The sequence below is a fragment of the Halichoeres trimaculatus genome, unplaced genomic scaffold (assembly GCF_033239565.1).
Source record: "Halichoeres trimaculatus isolate MK-OKI-2021-1 unplaced genomic scaffold, fHalTri1.1 fHalTri1_scaffold_10, whole genome shotgun sequence".
Lineage (NCBI taxonomy): Eukaryota > Metazoa > Chordata > Actinopteri > Labriformes > Labridae > Halichoeres > Halichoeres trimaculatus.
The window spans coordinates 18,544,706-18,565,730 of record NW_027437187.1 but is presented as its reverse complement, the minus strand read 5'-3'; the positions used below and the strand labels follow the sequence as shown (position 1 = coordinate 18,565,730).

Here is a 21,025-nt window from a genome sequence, read left to right as displayed (position 1 = left end):
TGGATAGGGATTCAGTATCGGCAGATACTCAAAATTAAATGACTCAGACTCAGGGGCAAAAAAAAAACTGATCAGGACATCCCTAGTGTTCATGTCCAGTACAGAAAATCGTCTGCTCCTCCACTCCCTCACAGTCACAAGGATGTGTTTAGGCACCGAAACATGATACCATTTTTTAAAAATGTGAATCAGTACTCGGTACTAAAGACGAAATTTGGTTGGTACCTAAAAAGTACCTAATTCTTAACCCATCCCTAGTGTGTACCTGCCTTCACAGAAAGTTTCTTGGTTCAGATCTTTTCTGACACCAAAGGCCTTTATGGAGTTTGCATGTTCTGCCTGTGTCCTTAACCTGGTACAGAGTGTGAGTGTCAAGGTGAGGCAACACTGTGAGGCAAAGTTGCTCTGTTGCTGAGCCAGCACTCAAGTTGTAAACAGTTGGTAATAGAGGTGAAATGGCTTCATTGTGAGAAGTCAGAGGTCGGACAGGGCAGAACAGCCTGTGTGAGTATATCTATGTGTGTTTGTGAACGTTAGAGTGTGCACTAAAAGCATGCAATTTGAGCAGGTGTCAGCAGCAAAAATCAGCTGAATCACTATGCCTCATATCGGATGATGTTATGTCCAAACTGGCTGTGGCGCAATGCGAAATGGTGCAATGCCAACCAAATGGCCCAATGCAGAGCGACAGAATGCAACATGGTGTTTTGACTGTGACTATGATACCTCCTCGTTTCTCCACAAAAATCTGAATTTAAGTGACATCTGACCAGGAGAAGAAGTCAAGGTTCCAGGGGTGTCCAATAAGAAAATGTCTTTTGATTTTAGAGCTTGTCAGCTTGTTGAACAAAGTAGAGAGGGCAGTGCATTAATGATATCCATATCTGTGATTGGAGGGTTGTCCCTTGACATTCACAGCTTTCTGGTATTCTGTTTCTGAAGTGCAATCATAGGAAGTTAGAATTCAGGCGTCTCTTGCCGGTCTACTGTGCAGAAAGAACAGCAAGTACTTTTTGTTTACACTTCATCCAACTAGTGCTCGCGAGGCAAAATTACACAGTGGGAAACCATCATTATGTTGTTACGGGGTTCAATGTAAAGGTACAAAGCAAGTTGCAACTTCTCTTGAGAAATGAAGCCAACCCAGAAGTTATAATACAGGAAAAAACATGTTCATAGCCTCGTACTCAAAGTCTCAGAAGCCTATGTCTCCATTTGTGAAAGTCTTTAAGGGGAACACTTCTCTATAACTTATTCTTTTTGATATCACAGAGGCTTACGGTTACACAGATACTGCATAATTCAGTGTGACATGTGGGTATGTTATAGCTCTTTGCCAGCAGGCCTAAGGTATGCTGTAGCTTCACCTCTCTGCCTTTTTCCAGAATGATCAGAAGGGTTAAAAGTGTTTCCAACATGGCGTCCATTATTGCTGGGCTTCACGATGCCTCTTTGGGCATCTGTGGTTGCCAACAACACAAGATGACCTGGAACAGCAACTAAAGGTTTCTATGATGACACAAAAACCAACAACATAATGTAGAGTGATCTGGGGAAGCTCTACCTTTCCAATAACGTCGTTGCGGCTGAGCCTGTCCTTGTCCATGACCGTGATGATGATGGTGGTCTCCCTCAGCACATGAGCAGGCACATCGAAGGGGAAGGACTCATTGAAGACAGGGTTCAGACAGCGCTTCATCGTCACCGTCTTCTTCTTTTCTACGCGCTTGTCCTTGTGCATCAGCCACACCTTCACGTATGGATCTACGGCGTGAGCACGGAGAACAGCAGTTTACATGAGAGCCAGGATCAAGATGCCCACAGTGGGTCAGGATTGCAATTACCCTCTTAATTGTTCAAGTCAGGGAAGGCAGCGGGGAAGAGGATACCTAGTTTGAGCTCAAGGTCAACTCATCCCCTGAGCTGGGAAACATAAAAATGAGGATGTATTTATGGAAATAGGGCTTGGGATTTGTACCATCAATTCTGGAGCATTAGCATATCCCTGTAATGCTAACAGACACAGCTAATACTACTGCAGGAAGGAGTAGCTTTACAAAAATATGCCACAGGAAGCAGCTCACAGTGGGACCTGATACTCTACAAACCAGCAGCAGACTGAGCTGACACAGATTTGGCTGGCAGGCAGAAGATCCTCGCAGATATACAGAAAAGAAGAGAGAGAAGAGGAAAGGGAGAGTTTCTGGAGGTAATGTCACCTCCCTGCCACAGCTATGGGTCACTAAGTTTGTCATCATGAGGACGGGGGCTGTTTGTGGAGCCAAAAGGCTTCCAATGTCATCAGAGTCTTAGACAAGGGTTAGAAACAGACAAGACTAAACAAAGAATGTCTACCTGAGGTGCCCCCGATATCCATGGCTTTGAGATTACGCGCTTTAATGATGTTCACAGTGATGGTGTTGGCAGTGGGATTATAGCAGAGAGACAGCAGCAGGTCCCCTCGTCTTCCCTGAGGAACAAACAGACACACACATACACACACAGGCATGCAGACACAATACAGCATGAATCATCCGGTCTAATATCACATTTCATCAGGGAACAACAAACTCCTGATTACTCACTAGCTCATTGTAAAATCTTACAACACTGCCCTCTCTGCTCTTACTCCATGTGCAAAACACAGACGGTCCAGTGACCAGGCCGATGCTCATCCTAATCCTATGTCAATCAAGATCACATGCTGAGAAGAAGTCAATGATACTCGCTTCTAAATAAGGCTCTGATCACAGAATCTGAATGAAAACATTTGGTCCATCATTAAGGCAGATGGCCATCCCTCTCTCTGTCTCTCTTACACTGCCATCACTGCAGGGCTTGAGCTCCTTCCAGAAGGTCTTTATCTGGCCCAGTTCCACCTTGTTAAGGGGGATTGACACCTCTCCAATGGGGTCATTCCTGCTGAAGCGGTCGTAGTCCAACACCTGAAGGTAGAGAGTGCGCTCTCTCACCTTCTCATACGGGAAGCCTGGACAGAGGCAGAAGAAGCAAAGAGAAAGAAAGTAAAGAAACATGTTCTTGACAGAGGAGAGAGGGCATTTCAATCTGCACTGTGCTAACAGGGATGAGCTGGCAAAGGCCAACGTTCATTTAAAAAATTGAACCACCAGCAAGCCCTCTCTTTGATGACTCTAGTCATAACCACCTACTTCATCCATTTTCAAGTTCACCAACCATCCCTTTAATTTTCTAGGCTTTAGAAATGTATTTAGCCATCTTACAATAGCTCTGTAATACAAGCACTATGGTCCTGATAAAACAGTGAGATCATACCGAGGTGAGGCATTCACTGCTTTGTGTGGTGACTGCTGAACATTCACAGCTTACACAACTCAAGAATAATACTTCTTTTAAGTAACACCTGTTCTTAAAATGGAGATTTTTGTTACAGAAGAAACTCTGCTCAGATTTCATGCCTTGTTTGTGAATTTTCACACTATCTCTACAATGCATTAACCGAGAAACAACATCTTCAAATAAGCTGGATAACACCTTGCATGTACATCAGGAGTGAAGTGCATCATTTCATCAATTTCTACACTGAATTATTCTCTTGTATCTAATTTCAAAAGAAAAGTGTGACAGAGAAATCCACTTTCTCTAGCCTCCTGGCTGCAAGTCCTTCCTCTGTGCTCATTTCCTCACTGTCAATATGTGCTCTGTTAAAAATCTATGGCTCTCTGAATCAACAGCAGGGCAGAGGAAGGGAAACAGCTACTGCAGCCCCACATTTTTAAACTTTGTTTGTATGGATTAAACAAACAAAGTAAATAATACTTTAATTAGTCTTGTTAACAGTGCTGGTGGGGACACAGTTTTCCTTCTCAGATAAAGCATGGCTAGCTGTTTTCCCTGCTGGAAAGCAAAGTAGCCCCTGGCTGTAGCTTCATATTTATCACATAAACATTGCAGGGGGATTGATCCTCTCATCTAACGCTCAGTCACAGCAAACTGGAGTGCATTTTCCTGATTATACAATCACTACTTTGAATTGAATTTACAGCTATGCTTCACTCAAAATGAAATCACTGATACAAGTAAAGACAGTCCAGACAGTCTCAGTTTCCTGTGATCACCAACATTATTCTTTAACAAATGTCAATAGGTACTGTATTAAATGAAGTGAGGAACTCTGACATCTTTGCACATTTTAAAACAATATTAAAAATGCATCAAATCAAATCTTGATCCAAAGAATTTAAATAAAAGAATGGGAGGTTCCTGACGTCAACCAGCCTCAGTCTGGTGGAAAAACTGGGTGCCAGATGTTCCTGTAATGAATAAATGTGATTCTCTCACACCTGACCACTATGATGATGGAGGAAAACCAAGTTCTGATCCTTTGATCCTTTATTATTATCGATTAATAACATGGTATGACTTTTCTCTTCAGCATCTGCGTGAAATAAATGACAATAAATGTTAAAGAATCTAATAGTCTATAATAAAAACATCATTCATGTTGAAAGTGTCACAGACCCTCAAACAGGAAGGTTTCGTTCCAGTGGGGATTGAGGTTCTTCCTCTTGACCTTGGTCTCCAGCTTGTGCTTCTTGTCAGGCAGCAGGTAGATTTTAACAAAGGGGTCTGAGGTGCCAGAGAAGTCCTTGGCTGGGAGCTCCTGACCACGGAGAACCTTGACGGTGAGGGTCGTGTTTTGGAAGCTGTAGCCTATGCTGAACTGGATCCGACCAAGCTTCTCGCTGATGGGCCCTTCACCGTCATCATCCTCTGAACCCGGAGACAGCTGCAGGGCCACGAAATTTGGTTAAATGAAACACAAAGACATGCAACAGCAGCCTTTCACAGAAAAAGTTCAATTCAAGGGCACACACTCTCTCCAGCACGTGCTCACAGACCGTGACGGAGGGAGAGGAGCTGTGAGAGGAGGAGATCTCAGAGCTGCATTTCTACCACAGCGTACTGAAGCAGCTGCTTTAAGGCAGAGATTGGTCTGACATTAAGTACTCTGAGAGTTTTATTTCTGTTTTAATGTCCTTAAGAGGTAGGAGGTGCTCAGATTGAAGATAGAGGAGCTTTAGACCTCCCATTCTCTCTCACAGCCTCTTCCACTGCTTTATCACTGCTGTGCTTTAAAAGGCCACTATCTGATAGAAAGCAGCGGACAGTCAGGGTGAGCAGGAGACAAACAGAGTAGGAAAGAGGGAAAGAGCATTAAGCGTAAGGGGCATGGAGAGAATTGTAGCTCAGCTCAAGGTTGGTTCTGTGCTTACGGATGCTATGTTAGCTTTTTTCTTCCTGCAGCTCTTCTTTAAATATCTGTCCTTGATTTTTTTCTAGAACAATAACAAGGACTGTAGTAAAACATCTTTTTGCAACAAACTAAAATACAGCAAAAACTCTCAGAGAAGCACCTGACACAGTTCCTTCTGTTTCAGAGTGACAAACACTCACTCACTCAGCCAGCTTTTGTCAATATGGGTTTTAGAAGTGACACACAGAGCAGTTGTGAAATATTCCAAGTCTCATTTATCAAACAGTGTGAGTCACCTTGGATGGATCGTCTTGCTTGATTGTCACTGTGGGAACTGCCTGTGTGGGTTTTTTTGTCTTTCTATTAGGACTCATTTCATTATCATGGATAGCATAACACCAGCCTGACTGGCTTGGAGGACGACTCTGCTGCATTTGTCCCACCTGGTGACGATGAATTTCCTCATGCAGAATGAGGCCAAAAGTATGTGGACGTATTGAATGACACATATCTGCTCTGGCTGACTCGCCCATATGAAACACCAAAAACCAGGAGTGCTTTCTAAATAGAGGGATAAGGACAAATCAGACAACTCTCAGATCTGTGTTATGTGTTAGGAGGTTTTCAGAGGAGAATTGCAGTGTTAACATAAAAGATCCAATCCTGGCATTTAATATCAGTCAACTAATCTATTCCTCAAAAAACAAAACAAAAACAAACAAACAAAAAAAACATACCAACATAGCCTTGGTATTATGACAAAGGGCAGATCTATTCGACCAGCTCTACACTAGTCTGTAGTTACAGTGACCCTGTGTGTGTACGCCACCATTAGGGAAGCTCTGTGCAGTTTGCGCAGTAGGGAGCAAATGGAGCATGAAGGGAGCTAACTGGAGACTTAGTTGTTGAGAGAAATTTCAAGCCAACAACTCCAACAGCAGCTTTTAATGTGTGAAGCTAATGCTTCAAAGATAGCCATAGTGCTAATAATTCAACCAAGCATCTCAAGAATGATCATGTCCAAGAGTACACAGCTCAACCAAAAAAAAAACAAAAACAGAAGCTGAAAGTTGGTCAACATTCTCAGCTGTACTGCTTCCAAAGTCTCAAGACTTCCCAGTCTCAGTTTGACAGCAAGGACAGTAAAAGAGAAGTTTCTTGAATTAATTGTCCCTGAAAACAAGGGATATGCCACCTGGTTGATATCCAGGCACAGTTTACCAACACATGGACATTTTTCCAACACTGTTCTGCCTGAACTCTACAGGACAGTAGATATGGACACATGGACAATGTACTCTTAGATTTTTGTTTTGAAAGAAGAAATCTGCCTGAGCCAAAAACATGCACACTAGGGTACTAAATATGAGACCTGGGTCATAAAAAGAAGCAAGAAAGCAGTCTCCCAACAGCTAACTACATCTGCATGTTGCAATCTTAATTGTCTTCCGTTTGTGGCTTATTTTCCAGCTACCATAGTTATTGGTTTGATATTGCTGCAATGCAAACATGAATTCTGCCTCCATTGACTGTTCTCGCAACTTTTAATTAGACCAACTTTTCCATAAAGTGCACAGAGTGGTGATTGGGATCAAATTTTCAGGAGTCAATATTTTTTATTTGCAGTGAAAGCCCGATTGAACTGAAGATGGGTTCAGTCAATACATTTAATACCTTGCAGCCACAAGTATTTTGATCGAAAGAGTGACCTTGTTAACTGGCAACTTTCGAAATGCCATGAGTTTTTCATTTAATAATGTTTTTCTGATAAGTATACTATGTCATTATATCAACAAAGACTGAACTGAGAGGTATCCAACAGTACGTCCGTTATTCTGTCACAATTCAGAAAATAATGATGCTGACATCTGATGGCACAAAGGCATTTTGATTTATTTTGGTAACAAGTTTTAACTGAGTGTTTAGAGCTTTCTAACTCTCCTGAATGAATGCAGAGAAATTCTGCTTCCATTAACAAAATGCACCAATATTTTCAATGACAAATGGGTGCTTAAGGGGTGCATAGGCAACCACTTTTCGATGCCAAAAAATGCACCCAGAAGAGAAGTGCTGTATCTTATTTTCATTTGAATGTTAGAAAATAAATCAGCAGTCAATATTTGTGTTAACTCTTCCTTGTAATAGATGAAAGTGCAGTAGTTTCTGTAGAACTGAACTGTAGGTGTCTCCGGGGTGAGCTTACTCATCTGTAGACAGAAATAGCCCAAAACAAATCTGCTGTTTGAATAGCAACTGCAAAGATCTCCAAGTGTGAAACTGTCTTTGTAAACAAGTTTTTTAAAGACTTACATCTTTGGCAGAAATCAATTCACTCCAGTCTTCCATGGATTTTGAGGTGGGGGGATCAAGAATAGAGAGACGGGCTGAACAGTGTGTGTTTTTGTCTTTTAACGAGCTACACTGATGATAAGGGATGTATCACGGCTTAGTCTTAAATTGGACTAGAGGCAGATGAAGGTTAGTGTGGATGTGATGAAAAGGCTCTTACCATCACCATGTCTCCAGTGAGAGAGTTGGCAAGGTCGGTCACGGAGGAGTGGCCATCGGCATCAGGAGGCTGGCCCTTGGGGCTGTTAGCTGGCTTGTTGCCCCTGCAACAAAAACACAGTTTGACCCCGAGGGAAAAGCGGCACAGATATGTGCTGAGACACTAAGTCATCTCCGGAAAGAGAGAGTGTAAGAGCACACAGGGAGTCCAACCTCCACCTGTTTGGCACTAGAAAACCACCTATCTGAGAGGCCCAATCGAGTCCAAGTTTGCTTTGGATAGATGTCTCTTCAAAGAGGATTGTGCTTTCTCTAGCTAGAGTGAGCGAAGCCAAATGAAATCTGCCAGAAACTCCACAGATCAATGGCCGGCGCTAGAACTGAGCACATTTGATGTGTTGAGTTGTGTTTGATGAAACTTGGAATCTCAGATGACTGTACATATGTCCAGTGTGGCAAACATCCAAATCTCTAACAAGAAAGTTACCTCCAAATAAAAAGACATTTTCAGACAGGAAACAAAATAAAACCGGCTATTTTAAAATTCATAGAAACCATTAAATCACCTTCAAATTTAAAGTTGATGATTAACCTTAAGTCCCTCTAAAACAGTGACAAGACACACACATATAATGACATGTACAGTAACATGAAGTCAATAGACACATTAGACAGACATGTAAAACAACATGTAGAAGACCAGACACTTAACAGGACAGATGTTGGGTTGGTGTGTTTAAATCCCTCAGTAAGTAAGAATCTGTATCACAAATAAAGTAAAAGGATAAAAGAGAGAGCAGAGATCTCCCATGGTAGAGCTGGTTCTCAGGTACAAATGTTAATAGTTGTTAATTTGGTTACCAGGATTGTCGAAACAAAAAGTTCAAGTGGGAAAAACATTCTGGGAGAAAAAACCTCTATGTTCATACACCATGAAAGCAAGAAGAGTCACATAGTGTTAAAGAAAAAACAGTAGAAGAAGACAGAAATAACAAAGTCAATGAAAAGAAATAAAATAAATGAAAAGATTGAAGAAGAAAGAGCTGAATGCAAAAGTACAAGGCCAATGTAATGTAAGACATTTGGCACAAAACACTCCATGGATGACTGGTCGAGGCACATGGAGCAGCTGAACACAGAAACACTGTTAGGCAATCGACCAACAGTACGAAGAGAAAGAAGAAAAACATGAACAAAAACGCAGAGAAAAAGAAATGAGCACACGCACAGAGGATACTCAGGTAGCAGAGACACACACATAAAAACACAAACAGTCACAGGACAGAAATCATAAAGACTGTAGATAAGATAGAAGGTTCAACAAGGAATGTGAGAAATAGAAAAGAAAGCTGAAAATTATTTATCTGTATAAGAAGAGATAGCAAGTATTAATAGCATGAACAGTGAGGTTACGAAAAACCAAAACCAAACAGAGAGTGAGATTGTTACAAACACCAGCACATTAGAGAGAAAAAACAGAGCTGCAAGAAAAAGATAGGGAATGAAGGAAGGGAAGCCTGGAAACACAAGAAAGGCTTAGTTTGGTCAGTCTGATAAGTATCAAAGAATAAGAGACAAAAAAAAATAAAAAAGCTATGCACACACAATATCTCTAACAGGAGACAAGAGGGCGAACATGCTGAAGGGAGAAAAAGAGCACAGAGGAGAAAAAGAAAAAGACAATAAATACGATTGGTCACCAGGAAAAAGGAGAGCAAGAACCATGTCTTTACAAGGAGAGCTCAAAATAAACAGTAGATGAGATATAGAGTGAAGAGAGAAAAGGCGAAGATACGTATAACTGTACAAAAAACATAATTTCTTCAAAACACAAAAGGGAGAAGTGGTAAAAGCAAAGGAGAGCACATTTAGAGTGTTACAAAAGAGGTAAATGGTAGAAATGGAGTACAAATTATAGAGGCGTAACTTTCAGTCAAAGCTGATTTTCCAACCTTTAAGCAACACTCTAAAAGTGTGGAACAGGGTCACGAGGGCCAAAGCACAAACTGGCATTGGCTACATGTGCATATAGGTTATATGCAAGTAGGTGTCACTCAGGGAGTGAAGGCAATGCCCTGAACAGGCAGGAAACAAGGAGCCCATACAAAGTCTGTCTGTCTGGCCAGCATTCTCTGCCGAGCGTTTCACTGAGAAAATATTTCTTTGGTTGTTTTTTAATATTGTGAATTGTAAATCCAGGTGAGAATTGATGTTGAATGCAATAATGTGTACATTTTTGCAGAAGACAAGGACAGAACCAGGGGGAAAATATACTGACAAATAGACAGACAGAAAAAGCAAGCAAATAAGACAAGCAAACAATCACTTCAACCAGCAAAGGAACCAGAGCGAGACGGGGGGAAGGAGGGATGTTAACCACTTTCACAAGAAGGGAAGGGAATATTCATCAATTGGTGTTAGTTGTATTAGTTGCCAAGGGAGGTAATTGCATTTCAGGGACATGTTCATTTATTTATTTCATCTGAACTGCAGGCAACGAGTCCAAGAGGCAAGGAAAAAAAAACAGGGCTGAGCATGACACTAGACCAAGATCTGAGGATCTGCTCACTAAAGCAAAGAGACAGACTTTAGATTTGAGGTAAAACAAGGCACCTCCCTCCTCCTCCACCTCCCTATAACTATTGATGGGGGAGTCTTCAATTATTCATTCTCTTCATGCTTCATTCAGGGGTTCAGTGCATTCTCAGGTAAGAGCTAGTGCAGCCAGGGGAAAGGCCTTTTTCTACCAGCCCTGCTCAACAGCACCTGAGACGCTCCTGTGCTCCAGCACTTCCTCCAGGATGAGATTCCGTCTCTACATTACACAACACTTATAGACTGAAAATAAAGATCTGTTTTGCTTATTTGATTTCTTAAAGAGCTGTATTAAATGTAGCACAAGGTTATGTTACAACCGGCTCTGTATGTTGTGGTTTAATAGCCTGCAGTTGTCTACAGTGTCCAGTGGGAGGCAGAGTGGACTCGAGTTAAGATCAGATTCTCCCACAGCTAAGGCAGAGAAAGTGGGCTGTTGGCATAGCAACGGCTCTAGAAACACAGACCATACATATTGGGGGGGTTCAGGATGTGTTTGACGAGAGGTTATAGGGAGTGGGCACAAGGGGAAAGGGTGTGTTTAAAGGGGTGCAGCAAACAGGCAAACACACAGAGAACAAAAAAAGAGCAGGTTTAGGATATATGACAGGTACGGGTGAGAGCCTCGCGGACACACACATTCACATGAACACACATATGGAGGCAGGCGGGGCCACTTTGGGTTTCACCGTCCTGTGATACTATCCTGTTTTTGTTACCTGACCGAGGGCCAGCAGCACGGAGAGAGGGGTGGGGGGGAAAGACACTCCACTTCTAGGCTGGAGAGAGACGCAAGAAAGAAAGCCCAACCCAAACCCCCTCCCCCCAACTCTTTTTTTTTTTCATTTTCATCCCCACCCCTCGGCAAACATGTCACACTCAAGCCAAACACGCCTGCCTGGGACCATGAAGTGATGTATTTCAATGTCTATGCTCAATTTCATAGCCGCCCACTATATCTATCATTTGTCAGGGGCCACGGCATACTTCCCAGCATCACACACAGTCAAATCCACAGCAGTGAGGAATGGCGCCGCTTACATAACTCACCATCCACATGAAACACATGAACATTCACACTCGAGTCAGCCAGTCCGTCCCTGCTGCTTCACTTCTCGAGCTACCACCAAACACTCTGCTGCGATGTATAAATATGGATGCTTTCACTGTTAACTAATTGCTTCCTGCGAGTTGGAACTGGAAATGACTCTAAAATAGCATCATTTACTGAAATCCCATTTCAGGAAGAGGCAACAAGGGAGGTGCTAAATGCTGCCTTCTGTGTTTTTGCTTCTTTTTTTTTCCACTCAACTCCAAATGGAAAACAGAAAACCACAAGATGATTCAGCTGGTGCCAAATGTTGATCTTTATAAGTGCTGTTTTATGTCTGTTTCAGTTTTATTGAAAGCTGTACTTTGGATGTTTTTAAACAGACTGAATTTTACTTAGGTGACCGACCGATGCACCATTGACTACATTACAGTAAAGCATTGCAAACATGATTACTGTTGAATCTAAAGATGAGCTTACCCTGTCTATTACCTTCTTTTATAGCCTCACAATGCTCTAAGGAGTACAGAGTCATGTCTCCCAGCTCCATTTTAGTAACATTAAATAATCAAAACATCTAAAAAGTCCATTAGTGCTCCAAACATGAGGCTACAAAATGTTTGCATTCTGATTAGATACTAAGATTTCCTCTGAGATGGAGGCGGCTGCAGATGGGCCACCTGTTCTGAGGCAGGACACAGAAGTCCCAGGTTAATGCTCCAAATAGCTCCTCTCCCCCACCGCCATCCATCTATCTATCTGTATGTAAGAGACAAGCATGTGTTCCTGCATGTACGTGCTGGCTGGAGTGCTGCCTGCCTGCAGCCCTGCATAACGCATGGCTGTGCAGAGTACCATAAGTACTCTCTCCAACAACTCTCAGGGAAAAAAGATGGATTGTACCCTGAATCTTCTCTCATGACATATGGATGGATGGATGGGTGGATGGATGGATGGATGAATGCACTTCCCTCCTCCTTTTCTCTTTGTGACTGCATTCTTTTTCCTCTACCTTACTGCTTATACTCCCTCTCTCCCTCTCAACTGAATGCATCTGTACACCCCCACGTCATGTTTGGAGAATGGTAGCCACAGGGAGCTGAAGCCTTGGGGACAGCCTGATCTGGAGTCCCCAAAAGACTGTTTAGTCTGGGCTGTAAAGCCGCTTTCACAAGAGGAGCTCTGTGTCAGACTAGCAAAGCAGAGCATAATCAATTTACATGTTTGTGTGCAAACATAAGCCTAGATTTTAATCATCCAAAAAAAAAAAATCACATTTTTTTTTAATCAAATCTAAGAAAACAGACCTAAAATTCACACCCTTCCTAATTACACGTCCTCAGTCCAACCTTACATCCAATTAGACAGACAGATTGAGTACAGTACAACAGCCTCAGCACACATCCTCACACACCTCATAAGGACTGAACTCCTCCTCCTGCTAATGTGGTTAGAGCATATAACACAGTCATGATGTTAAATAAACAAACATTTATATTCATTTAGGTAAAAGGTCATACAAGCCATGTGCTGTGGTTGTTTTTTATGTCAACTTAAGCACTTTAATAAGCTCATAAATTATGAAGCAATGCAATATATGGCCCATTTGGCAATTAACAAACACTGAGAGCGCCTTGAAGCTCTTCATGTCTCTGAGACAGAGAGCAAACATCTTAATTTATCAATATCTGCAACATGTATTCTGAAAATAGAAATAACTCTGCTGTCTTACACAAAATGATGTAACATGCATGGATGAATAATTGAAAGACCACAGGCAAGAGGATTGAATGTTAATGTAGCACAAGGATAAGGCCCGCCTCCTCTGTCCTGAGCCTGCCTCCTCATTGGGCGGTCTGTCTGCCGCTCAGAGAGAGCTCTAGATTCAACGCTCTTGGGGATTGTGGCTTCTCTTTATAGAAACACTGAAGGAGAACCTACAGTAAAGGTTCAGTGACTCGCAACAGAAATGTATGAGTGGAGACCAATGAGGCGTTATGGAGCTGCTATAACATCCCAATTAAGCTTTTTAAGATCCACAACCCACAGATGCTTGGGATAGAAACATCTCAGCATGTGTAGCCTTGTAATCAAACAGTACACAGTTTTGTAACTCAAAATGAGTCACTGTTTAATCCCTTGACCTTCAGTAGCTCTCTTTCCCTGTTTCTCTTCAGATGCACAGCCTTGGTTATAAAAGTCTCAATCACGACCACCGACTCTGGTGCCGCCACTCAGCTCCTGCCTCACTTCATAAACAAATGGCCGCTTAGAACACTTTCATCCATTGCACACACAAGGTCAGCGACGGAGCGTAACGAATATCAAGCACTATAACACCTTCTTCATGGCCGGTGGGGAAAACAGCGTGCCTGTTTGGCTTGCCTTCAACTATAACCAACAATGAGGCGTGTACACACTGCTGAAGGCTAAATGAAAAGCCTCTTTTTTTCTGAGCACTTAACATACATGTTCCTATTAGCGAGATTACTCTCTGAATCATAAAGCAAGGTCAGGATTATTTTTGTTTCTAGTGGTGGGAAAACATCCCTTTTTTTTAGTGCTATAAGCAAGAGTGGCAAAGAAACAAAGGTTTAAAAAAGTCCATTAAAGTTAAGCAATTTTAATGCTCCTGTTAAAATAGAAATACAGATGTATTCACAGCTGTCAACGGGTCAGATTTTGACAAAGTAATTTTCAGAACCTATATATTTAAAAAGCCTTTGTTTGTATTTCTGTGGCACATCAAAGCTAAAATAGTTGGTGATAAAGCCTAGGAAAAAAGATGACTCAACCTTAATCACTCATTAGGGTCAGCTGCGGTAAACAACTGTCTCTATTAACGTGAATATGACATGCTGCATGTATTCTACATATATGATGTAAACTGTGAGAAGTGACTGTTAACAGGTCAAAGTCGACATTGCAGTCAAAGTGGCAAATGACACTTAACTCTAAACTGTCCTAAAAGGCTATATTGACTGTTAGCTTATTATTCTGATGACCCAAAATAAAGGAAAAATGTACATTTTTGCCTTTTCACTTTGTCAGTGTAGATGCATTAACCAGAAATCAAATTAACCCTTAAATTCATGCTTTGTTTATGTGCTTTTCGTCTCTTCAGGCACACCATAATTAAGGTTCTGCGGTGTCTCTCTGCTTCTACTGAATTTGAAAACAAGCCTGGAGTAGTTTGCCCTTTGTGTCTAACACAATTTAAATATCCCTAAACTACTTAAAGTTTGAGCTACCACCTATGATGAGCTGATCAGATTAATGCCGGCAGGCAGCAGCATCACAAAACCCAGCAGAGCTGTGTTTGGGAGTGTATGAATCACTGCAGACCTGTGGATGAAATACCTGGAAGGAATGTGTTTAAATCTCAAAGTAAGAACCTTGTTAATGTGGAAGTCCAAACTGTTTTGAATTTTAAAATGATAAAACTTAAAATACTCAAATTAAAGCAATCAACGGCCATTTAGTTTGCATTGTTTAACAGCCCTACTTTAAACACTGATTGGCTTTTACTTGGATATTGGTTATCGGCTTAGCAAGATGTTAAATAATACTAACTAACGTCCAGTGGGGAACTTAAGTTAGTGTGGATTTTGATGCCCCCTGTAGACAAAGAGATTAAAACTTTCATCCTGCAACTTTAATTTTTTTTTTTTTTAAAGGCTGCTAATCAACTCGTCTGACAACTTACCCTCAGCAGTGTTCAAATTTTTGTTGTTGTTGTTGTTAATTGTCTCATTTGTGTTTTAATTTCAGGCTAATTGATGTTTATATAGAAAAATCCTCACAGGAGCTCTAGAGAGATTAAATTTTAGAAATGCATCTTATTTCATAGATTAATCAAAGTTTTTTTTCTAATGTTGTTTTAATCCTTGATCAAAACATTAACTACCAGACGTAAATGGCCACAAGTAGTTTAGTTTAATGGGGCATAAAGCACATTAGCCAACTTATGTAAACTTAGTTTCATTACCATTACCTCGCACCATCAGCATGGCAGTCATGCAGAGCAGCTCTCCGATATTTAACAGCAGGAGATAGATTTCATTTTTATGTTGATGATGTTAATGTTTGAGAGTCACATAAAATATTCACATTAACCTCTCCGGCTTTATCTTCGGATGAAATAATTTATAAGGGACATCTTGTCCAGTCTAATAAATTCAAAAGCCATGACGTGAGCAATGCAGGTATGGAGATGAGTGATGGCCACATAAAAGACATGTTTGATGTGAATGCACAGACTGCAATGATATGGCACTACAGAGACGAATGAAGGCACAGCTTTGTCTCCGTCTTGAGAGCCCCGTTTAGGATGAGCAATATGCCAAGAGTGATTGATTAAATCACCAACAGACATCTGTGAAGTCAGCACTAACACCACAGGGAATGATATACTCCCAGCCAGCTTATAACGTGCATTTCTAATATTCTATGGACTTAATCCAAACCTCTAGAGTTAGTTTCCAATTAACGTGTGGCTAAATCATTCATTATACATTTGAATTTGTAATCTTTCATGAAACAAACAACAGCGAGTGGCTCAAGTGGAGTTAGTTTAAGAAAGAAATCTACAGGCGCTCACCAAAGGGCCAGGACATCACAGCTTGCATTGTATCCAAATCATTTTCTTAACATCTTAGCCCTCCATTCTTCACTAAATGTAAACTGCCAGTCATCCTGATATGACTGAAAGAAATTAAATGAACTTCAGGTTAATCTACAAAATGCCACAACGCTCTCAATCACTGCTAATCGAGGTGAGTCCTGCTGGCCACGTGCTGGACGGAGCAGCCCGCGGATTCTGCTTGCTGTTTAGTCCATTAGTGGATTTCACAACCCATTTAAGGAGGTTTCCAGGTGAACACAAAGGCTGGGAAAAGCCAGATGTAATGTGCAACGGCAAATTACGCAGAAAATTGCACTCCACTGCAACTCCACGGGTTTCACACTAATCCTGAACAATGGAGATAGTTTTGATGTTCACAAAAGCTACATTCTTCGTCAAAGAATACTTTCATGCCTGTTTGTAACCCCATGCAGAGCTGTGTTGGCTCTGGGAAAATGCCACAGGATGCTTGGGGGCAAGTGACAACAATGGAGCAAACAAGACCAAACCAGACACAAAGGTTTTTAACCAGTCCTTAGTGAAGTGTTGCTCAAAAAGCAAATGCTTTAAAAGTCTGGGGAGAAAATTGCTCCCATGCTCGAGCAAAACTGATGTTTAAACGTCTCAATTTCACACATTCAGCTTCAAACTGCAATTGTGCAGTTTAGATAAGAAAACAGTTACCATCTGTATTGTATCAGAGCCCTAGTTTTAAACCAGGTGTCAAATTGATTAAACACTTGTGAATGAGGCATAATTACTGTGACGAGTAAATCAGAATCTGTTCACCCTCCTCTGCCATTCTGTTTCTAGGTGTGCGTCATATTATGTATCTCCAAATTGTCTCCAATTTGTCACAGAATCAAAGTGAGGTTAAATCGAACTAATTGGACGGCTGAGGAAATCGAGTGTGTCGCATCTGCCTACGGCTGGACTTAACGAATGTAGGATTTCACTGTGGCTCTGTGGTGTTACAAGCTGGCGCAAACTATAATAACAACCACCATCCACGGCTGCAAAAGAGCAACTCCAGCACGGTGTGACGAGAGCCCCTTTGTTTCACAGGACTCAGCCCCTGTGCTCGTTTGTTCGTCTTAAACTGCTTCAAACAAACCAAAGGTCTGTTTCCTAAACAGAATGCAAAACTAATTATTTTGGGAGATGGGGAAATGTGAGCGAGAGTGCTGCATCCTTATAGGCGAGTGGAAATATTTTGGCTTCTAGTGTATAAGGTTGCTGGCAAGGAAAAGGTTTATTTTTAGCAGCATGTTTATGTAAGTGACTACCATGTTGTGGAATAATGAGGAGGCTCTCTGGGCCCTTGCTTGAGCTACAGAGACGGGACTCTCAGAGCAGCAGAGGGTGATTGAAGGGAGCTAATGAGCAGGAGGGAGAAAAAAAGAACACAGGCGCAGAAAAGGCTGGGATAATAAAAGCATGAGAAACACAAAGGAAATACAACAATTACCAATAGTAAGTCTCTGTGAGGCAGCAAGACAAACAAACAGATGAAAATGGTGGAGGAGAATGTTGTCGTGAAAAGGAAGATGATTTCCAAGGTCAGTCAAAGACCACTGGCATGGGAAGACATTGCTTTATGTGACTTGGGTATGTTTATGAGCTTGTTATTGCTCTTTACTGAGTTGAGCATCACAGTAGATTTATTCTACAATTGGTTTCAGCTCTTATTTTTATTTCTGTAAAAGAGTCAAGCTCTGCGGCTGTTTCAGTAGAAGGTCTGTGGCACTCAAGCGCAGTGACTCAACTGATAACACTAGAAAACAAAAACTACTCCGCTCTTCCTAGAATCTCAAATCCTCTCTTGTTTTTCTTCGGTTTCACATCCTTTCATTTGCACTCCAATCTCTCACATACAACAAGCACTCTCATACAATATCTGGTACCTCTTCTCAGGAGGGGGCTCCTGATTGGCTGCTGGTGCCGGTAGCGGTGCTGCCTGCGCTGTTTCCTGCAGGTCAGGGATATTGGCAAAGTCATCTTGCTCAGCCACACCTATGGCCAAAGCCAGGACCACCATCTTCCCCTCACTGGCTTGTCATGAGAAAAAAATTCAGTAAGAGGTGGAAAGAGCAAAGAGAGCAGATGCAAAGGGACAGGGAGATCAGATGTGAAGGTGTGGCGTGGGGGGAAGAAGAGAGGAGAGGTCATTTCAGGTGACAGCAGGGACAGAGGAGCAGAGGAGCAGAAAGAGACCAGAGGAAGCAGTAACAAAGGAAGTGATCATAAATCTGCAACACCAAACAACATCCCAGCAGTAAGCACTTTGACCAGGGAAGGATATTAAGAGATACCTTAACCTCAAAGGCCAAATTAATAATAATGTAATGAATGTAATGAAGTTGTGCTATAAACAGCTGCAGGCTGTGTTCACATCGTAAAGACAACAAATAATTAGAGGAAGTGTTGATGATTAGTTAATTATTGTTGATGAATGTGATATTTTGCAGCTTGTGCATCAGCTTCTAGACATATAAACAGTATAAACAGGCCTGTATGCACACACACTCACACACACACCACTCCACCCACACACAGTAATCTATCTAGTTATTTAACCTGCCTTCTGCTTTCCCTCCAGACTCACCTTTCCCATCGAACATGGCCGTCTTCTTTCTCAAGAGTTAAGATTTAATTAAGCCTCATTAAGAAGATCTGGACTAATTGTTTCTATTTGAGTGACACAGTGTCTTGAGGTGCTCGGTGTGTGTCACCATTTCTGGGTCACTGCTCTCGCACTCTGTGTTGCTCTCTTCCCGTTTCATCTTCGGAATTCTGCCACGCTTGCTCTCCAAATCCCCTTTCCTCCTTCATCCCCTCGCCCCTACTCTTCATCCCCTGACTCCTCATCACTACCTCCTTCTCTCCTTCTGCCACCAGCATCCACACTTCTATAGCTTAAGCCTCCGACAGTGGTACAATACCACTGAGAATACCTCTGCTAAGAAAAGACAGTGCTGCCAAGCTGTGAAAAGACATCATCCTATACTTCATATTTCATCTTCATTTACAGTCTGTCAAGAGCTGTTCTCACAGCACCATGAAGATTTAATTAACAATCTCCTTCTTATATATCCATATGAGGCTCCAAACCCATATGTCTAACAGACAACAATAACTCACTCTGAATTTACAGATTTGTTTAAATAAATGTTATAGATTTAATAGTTTCCATCTGTTTTCCTGCATCAGACCTGTTATTTACATTTTTGTGGCTAGAAAATAAAGACTATATTGACATCTCTATAAGTGTTTTTTCTTCTTTAGAAAACAATCTGAATTAACTTGAACCATACTTTAAGCAAATCAAGAGTGCAGATAATTATCTACTGTTACTAGCTGGTCATACAGGGCGTTTATTTATTATTTCTTCAGCTAGTTAACTTTCTGATCTGATGAAAGGAAATTGCTTAGATATTTTATACCTTTAACAAAAAACTTTCCAATAGGCTACTTTTAGCATTAAAGTCCACGGATGTTTCCTCTGTATTCCTTTCAGTCGCCATCTGTAGCAGCTCCTCTTCTGTGTACTCCGGTTCATACAGGTATCCTTTTGGTTCCAAAGTGAATGGAACTTCATTGTCGCTGTCATAGTCACTCAATTTGAATTTCCTACGCTGCTTCACAATCCTTAGAGTACAAACAAAAGAATTAAGATACTTGATCAAACTTACACGAGGCTACAACCGGCGCCCAAAGCATAGCTTGTTTACATTCCCTACAGCTGAAAGGAGGGGGGACGAAGCGTACTAGCACTGTGCGAAAGGACACGTGACCAGTTAGTTAGGTCCAGATAAATGTTTATATTTCCGAAGACTTAATGCACTTGAAAAATATTTTATGTAGCGTACTCTTAAACTGTGGTATTACTTTTTGATTTTAGTTCTTGTAGGCAGAGAAAATAGCCTTTGAATTTGGTACGGTCTCTACCTGTTAGCGTCTATTTCCTCGTCACCATCGATTAAAGTTTGTGTCTTACTGAGCGAGAGGAGACACCTTTCTACTGTATCTAATGTCCTTAGTGGTCACATAGAGCTCATACAACCCCACTTCAAAAATTGAACTATCCCTTTAAAGCAAAACTATTACAGTTGCTAACAACTTATGGGCCTACTGATGAATTTAGCAGATGGTGACACTTCACTAACTTTTTTTTAACTTTTGCCTATTCCTTTTAGCCATACCATTCACTGTACCTTTTATACTCAGCTTAAGCAAAAATGTTTCACAGTCTACAGAAGCTCATGACTTTCACCTGTTTTCCAACTTTGACTAATTTCTGTTTATTCATCATGTTTTGTTAACTTTGGATTAATGTTTTTAGGATCAATTACTTCAATTACTTTAACCTGTAGCCTCACCTTGCTAATTATTTTAACCTCTACCTTTTGCTGACTCAATCACAGTGCTGGTGTATCAATTATCAATACTTACAAATTTTATTTGAACTTTTTTTCATATTTTTGGCGAACTACTAACCAAAGCATATCAAACACACTGTCCATACTGCTGAAGTGTCCTTGGGCGAGACAGAGAACACCGCAGTGCCCCTGGACCATTTGTGTGCAAATAAGCAAAAAGTCTTCCCACAGCAGCCTCTGCCATTACAGTATGAATGTAATGCGAAAGTGGCCTGTGATGTAGGATTGCTTTGAGTGGTCAGAAGTCTAGAGGAAACGCTATACAAACAGTCCATTTGTCAGAAAGTAAGTGTTCACTGTAACCTGAGATGTGCATGTATTACAGCTAACTCAATGTGATTTCTTAATTATTATTTTGTTTAATGAAATTGTATTCCAGTTTAGCCACTTATTCCCTGGAAACTGAAGAAACATCTTTGGTTAGTAGTTGCTTTACTGTATGATATAAGCCTAATGGCATGGTGCTTCCTCTGATGATATAAGTATAATTCCTCTTCTCCTTTCCCCTCTTTAAGTACGTGCATTTACACTTAAGTATATTGGTAAAACACTTTAATCAATGCACTGAACAT

The 21,025-nt window shown here is 41.2% G+C and overlaps 1 protein-coding gene across 3 annotated transcripts in view; it reads right to left on the bottom strand.

The window, feature by feature from the left end:
• The window catches only part of syt7a (synaptotagmin VIIa), a 114,433-nt gene that overhangs the window by 14,009 nt on the left and 79,399 nt on the right, over window positions 1–21,025 (bottom strand). For all 3 annotated transcript variants that reach the window (XR_012598887.1, XM_074677405.1, XM_074677404.1), the window contains 6 exons: window positions 17,919–18,062; window positions 7,746–7,848; window positions 4,501–4,768; window positions 2,820–2,989; window positions 2,356–2,470; window positions 1,565–1,764 (listed from right to left, as the gene is read on the bottom strand). Coding sequence is in view for 2 of the 3 variants with exons in the window: in XM_074677405.1 (XP_074533506.1) it covers window positions 1,565–1,764; window positions 2,356–2,470; window positions 2,820–2,989; window positions 4,501–4,768; window positions 7,746–7,848; window positions 17,919–18,062 (1,000 nt within the window). In the remaining variant the exon portion in view is untranslated. The remainder of the gene's footprint in view (window positions 1–1,564; window positions 1,765–2,355; window positions 2,471–2,819; window positions 2,990–4,500; window positions 4,769–7,745; window positions 7,849–17,918; window positions 18,063–21,025) is intronic.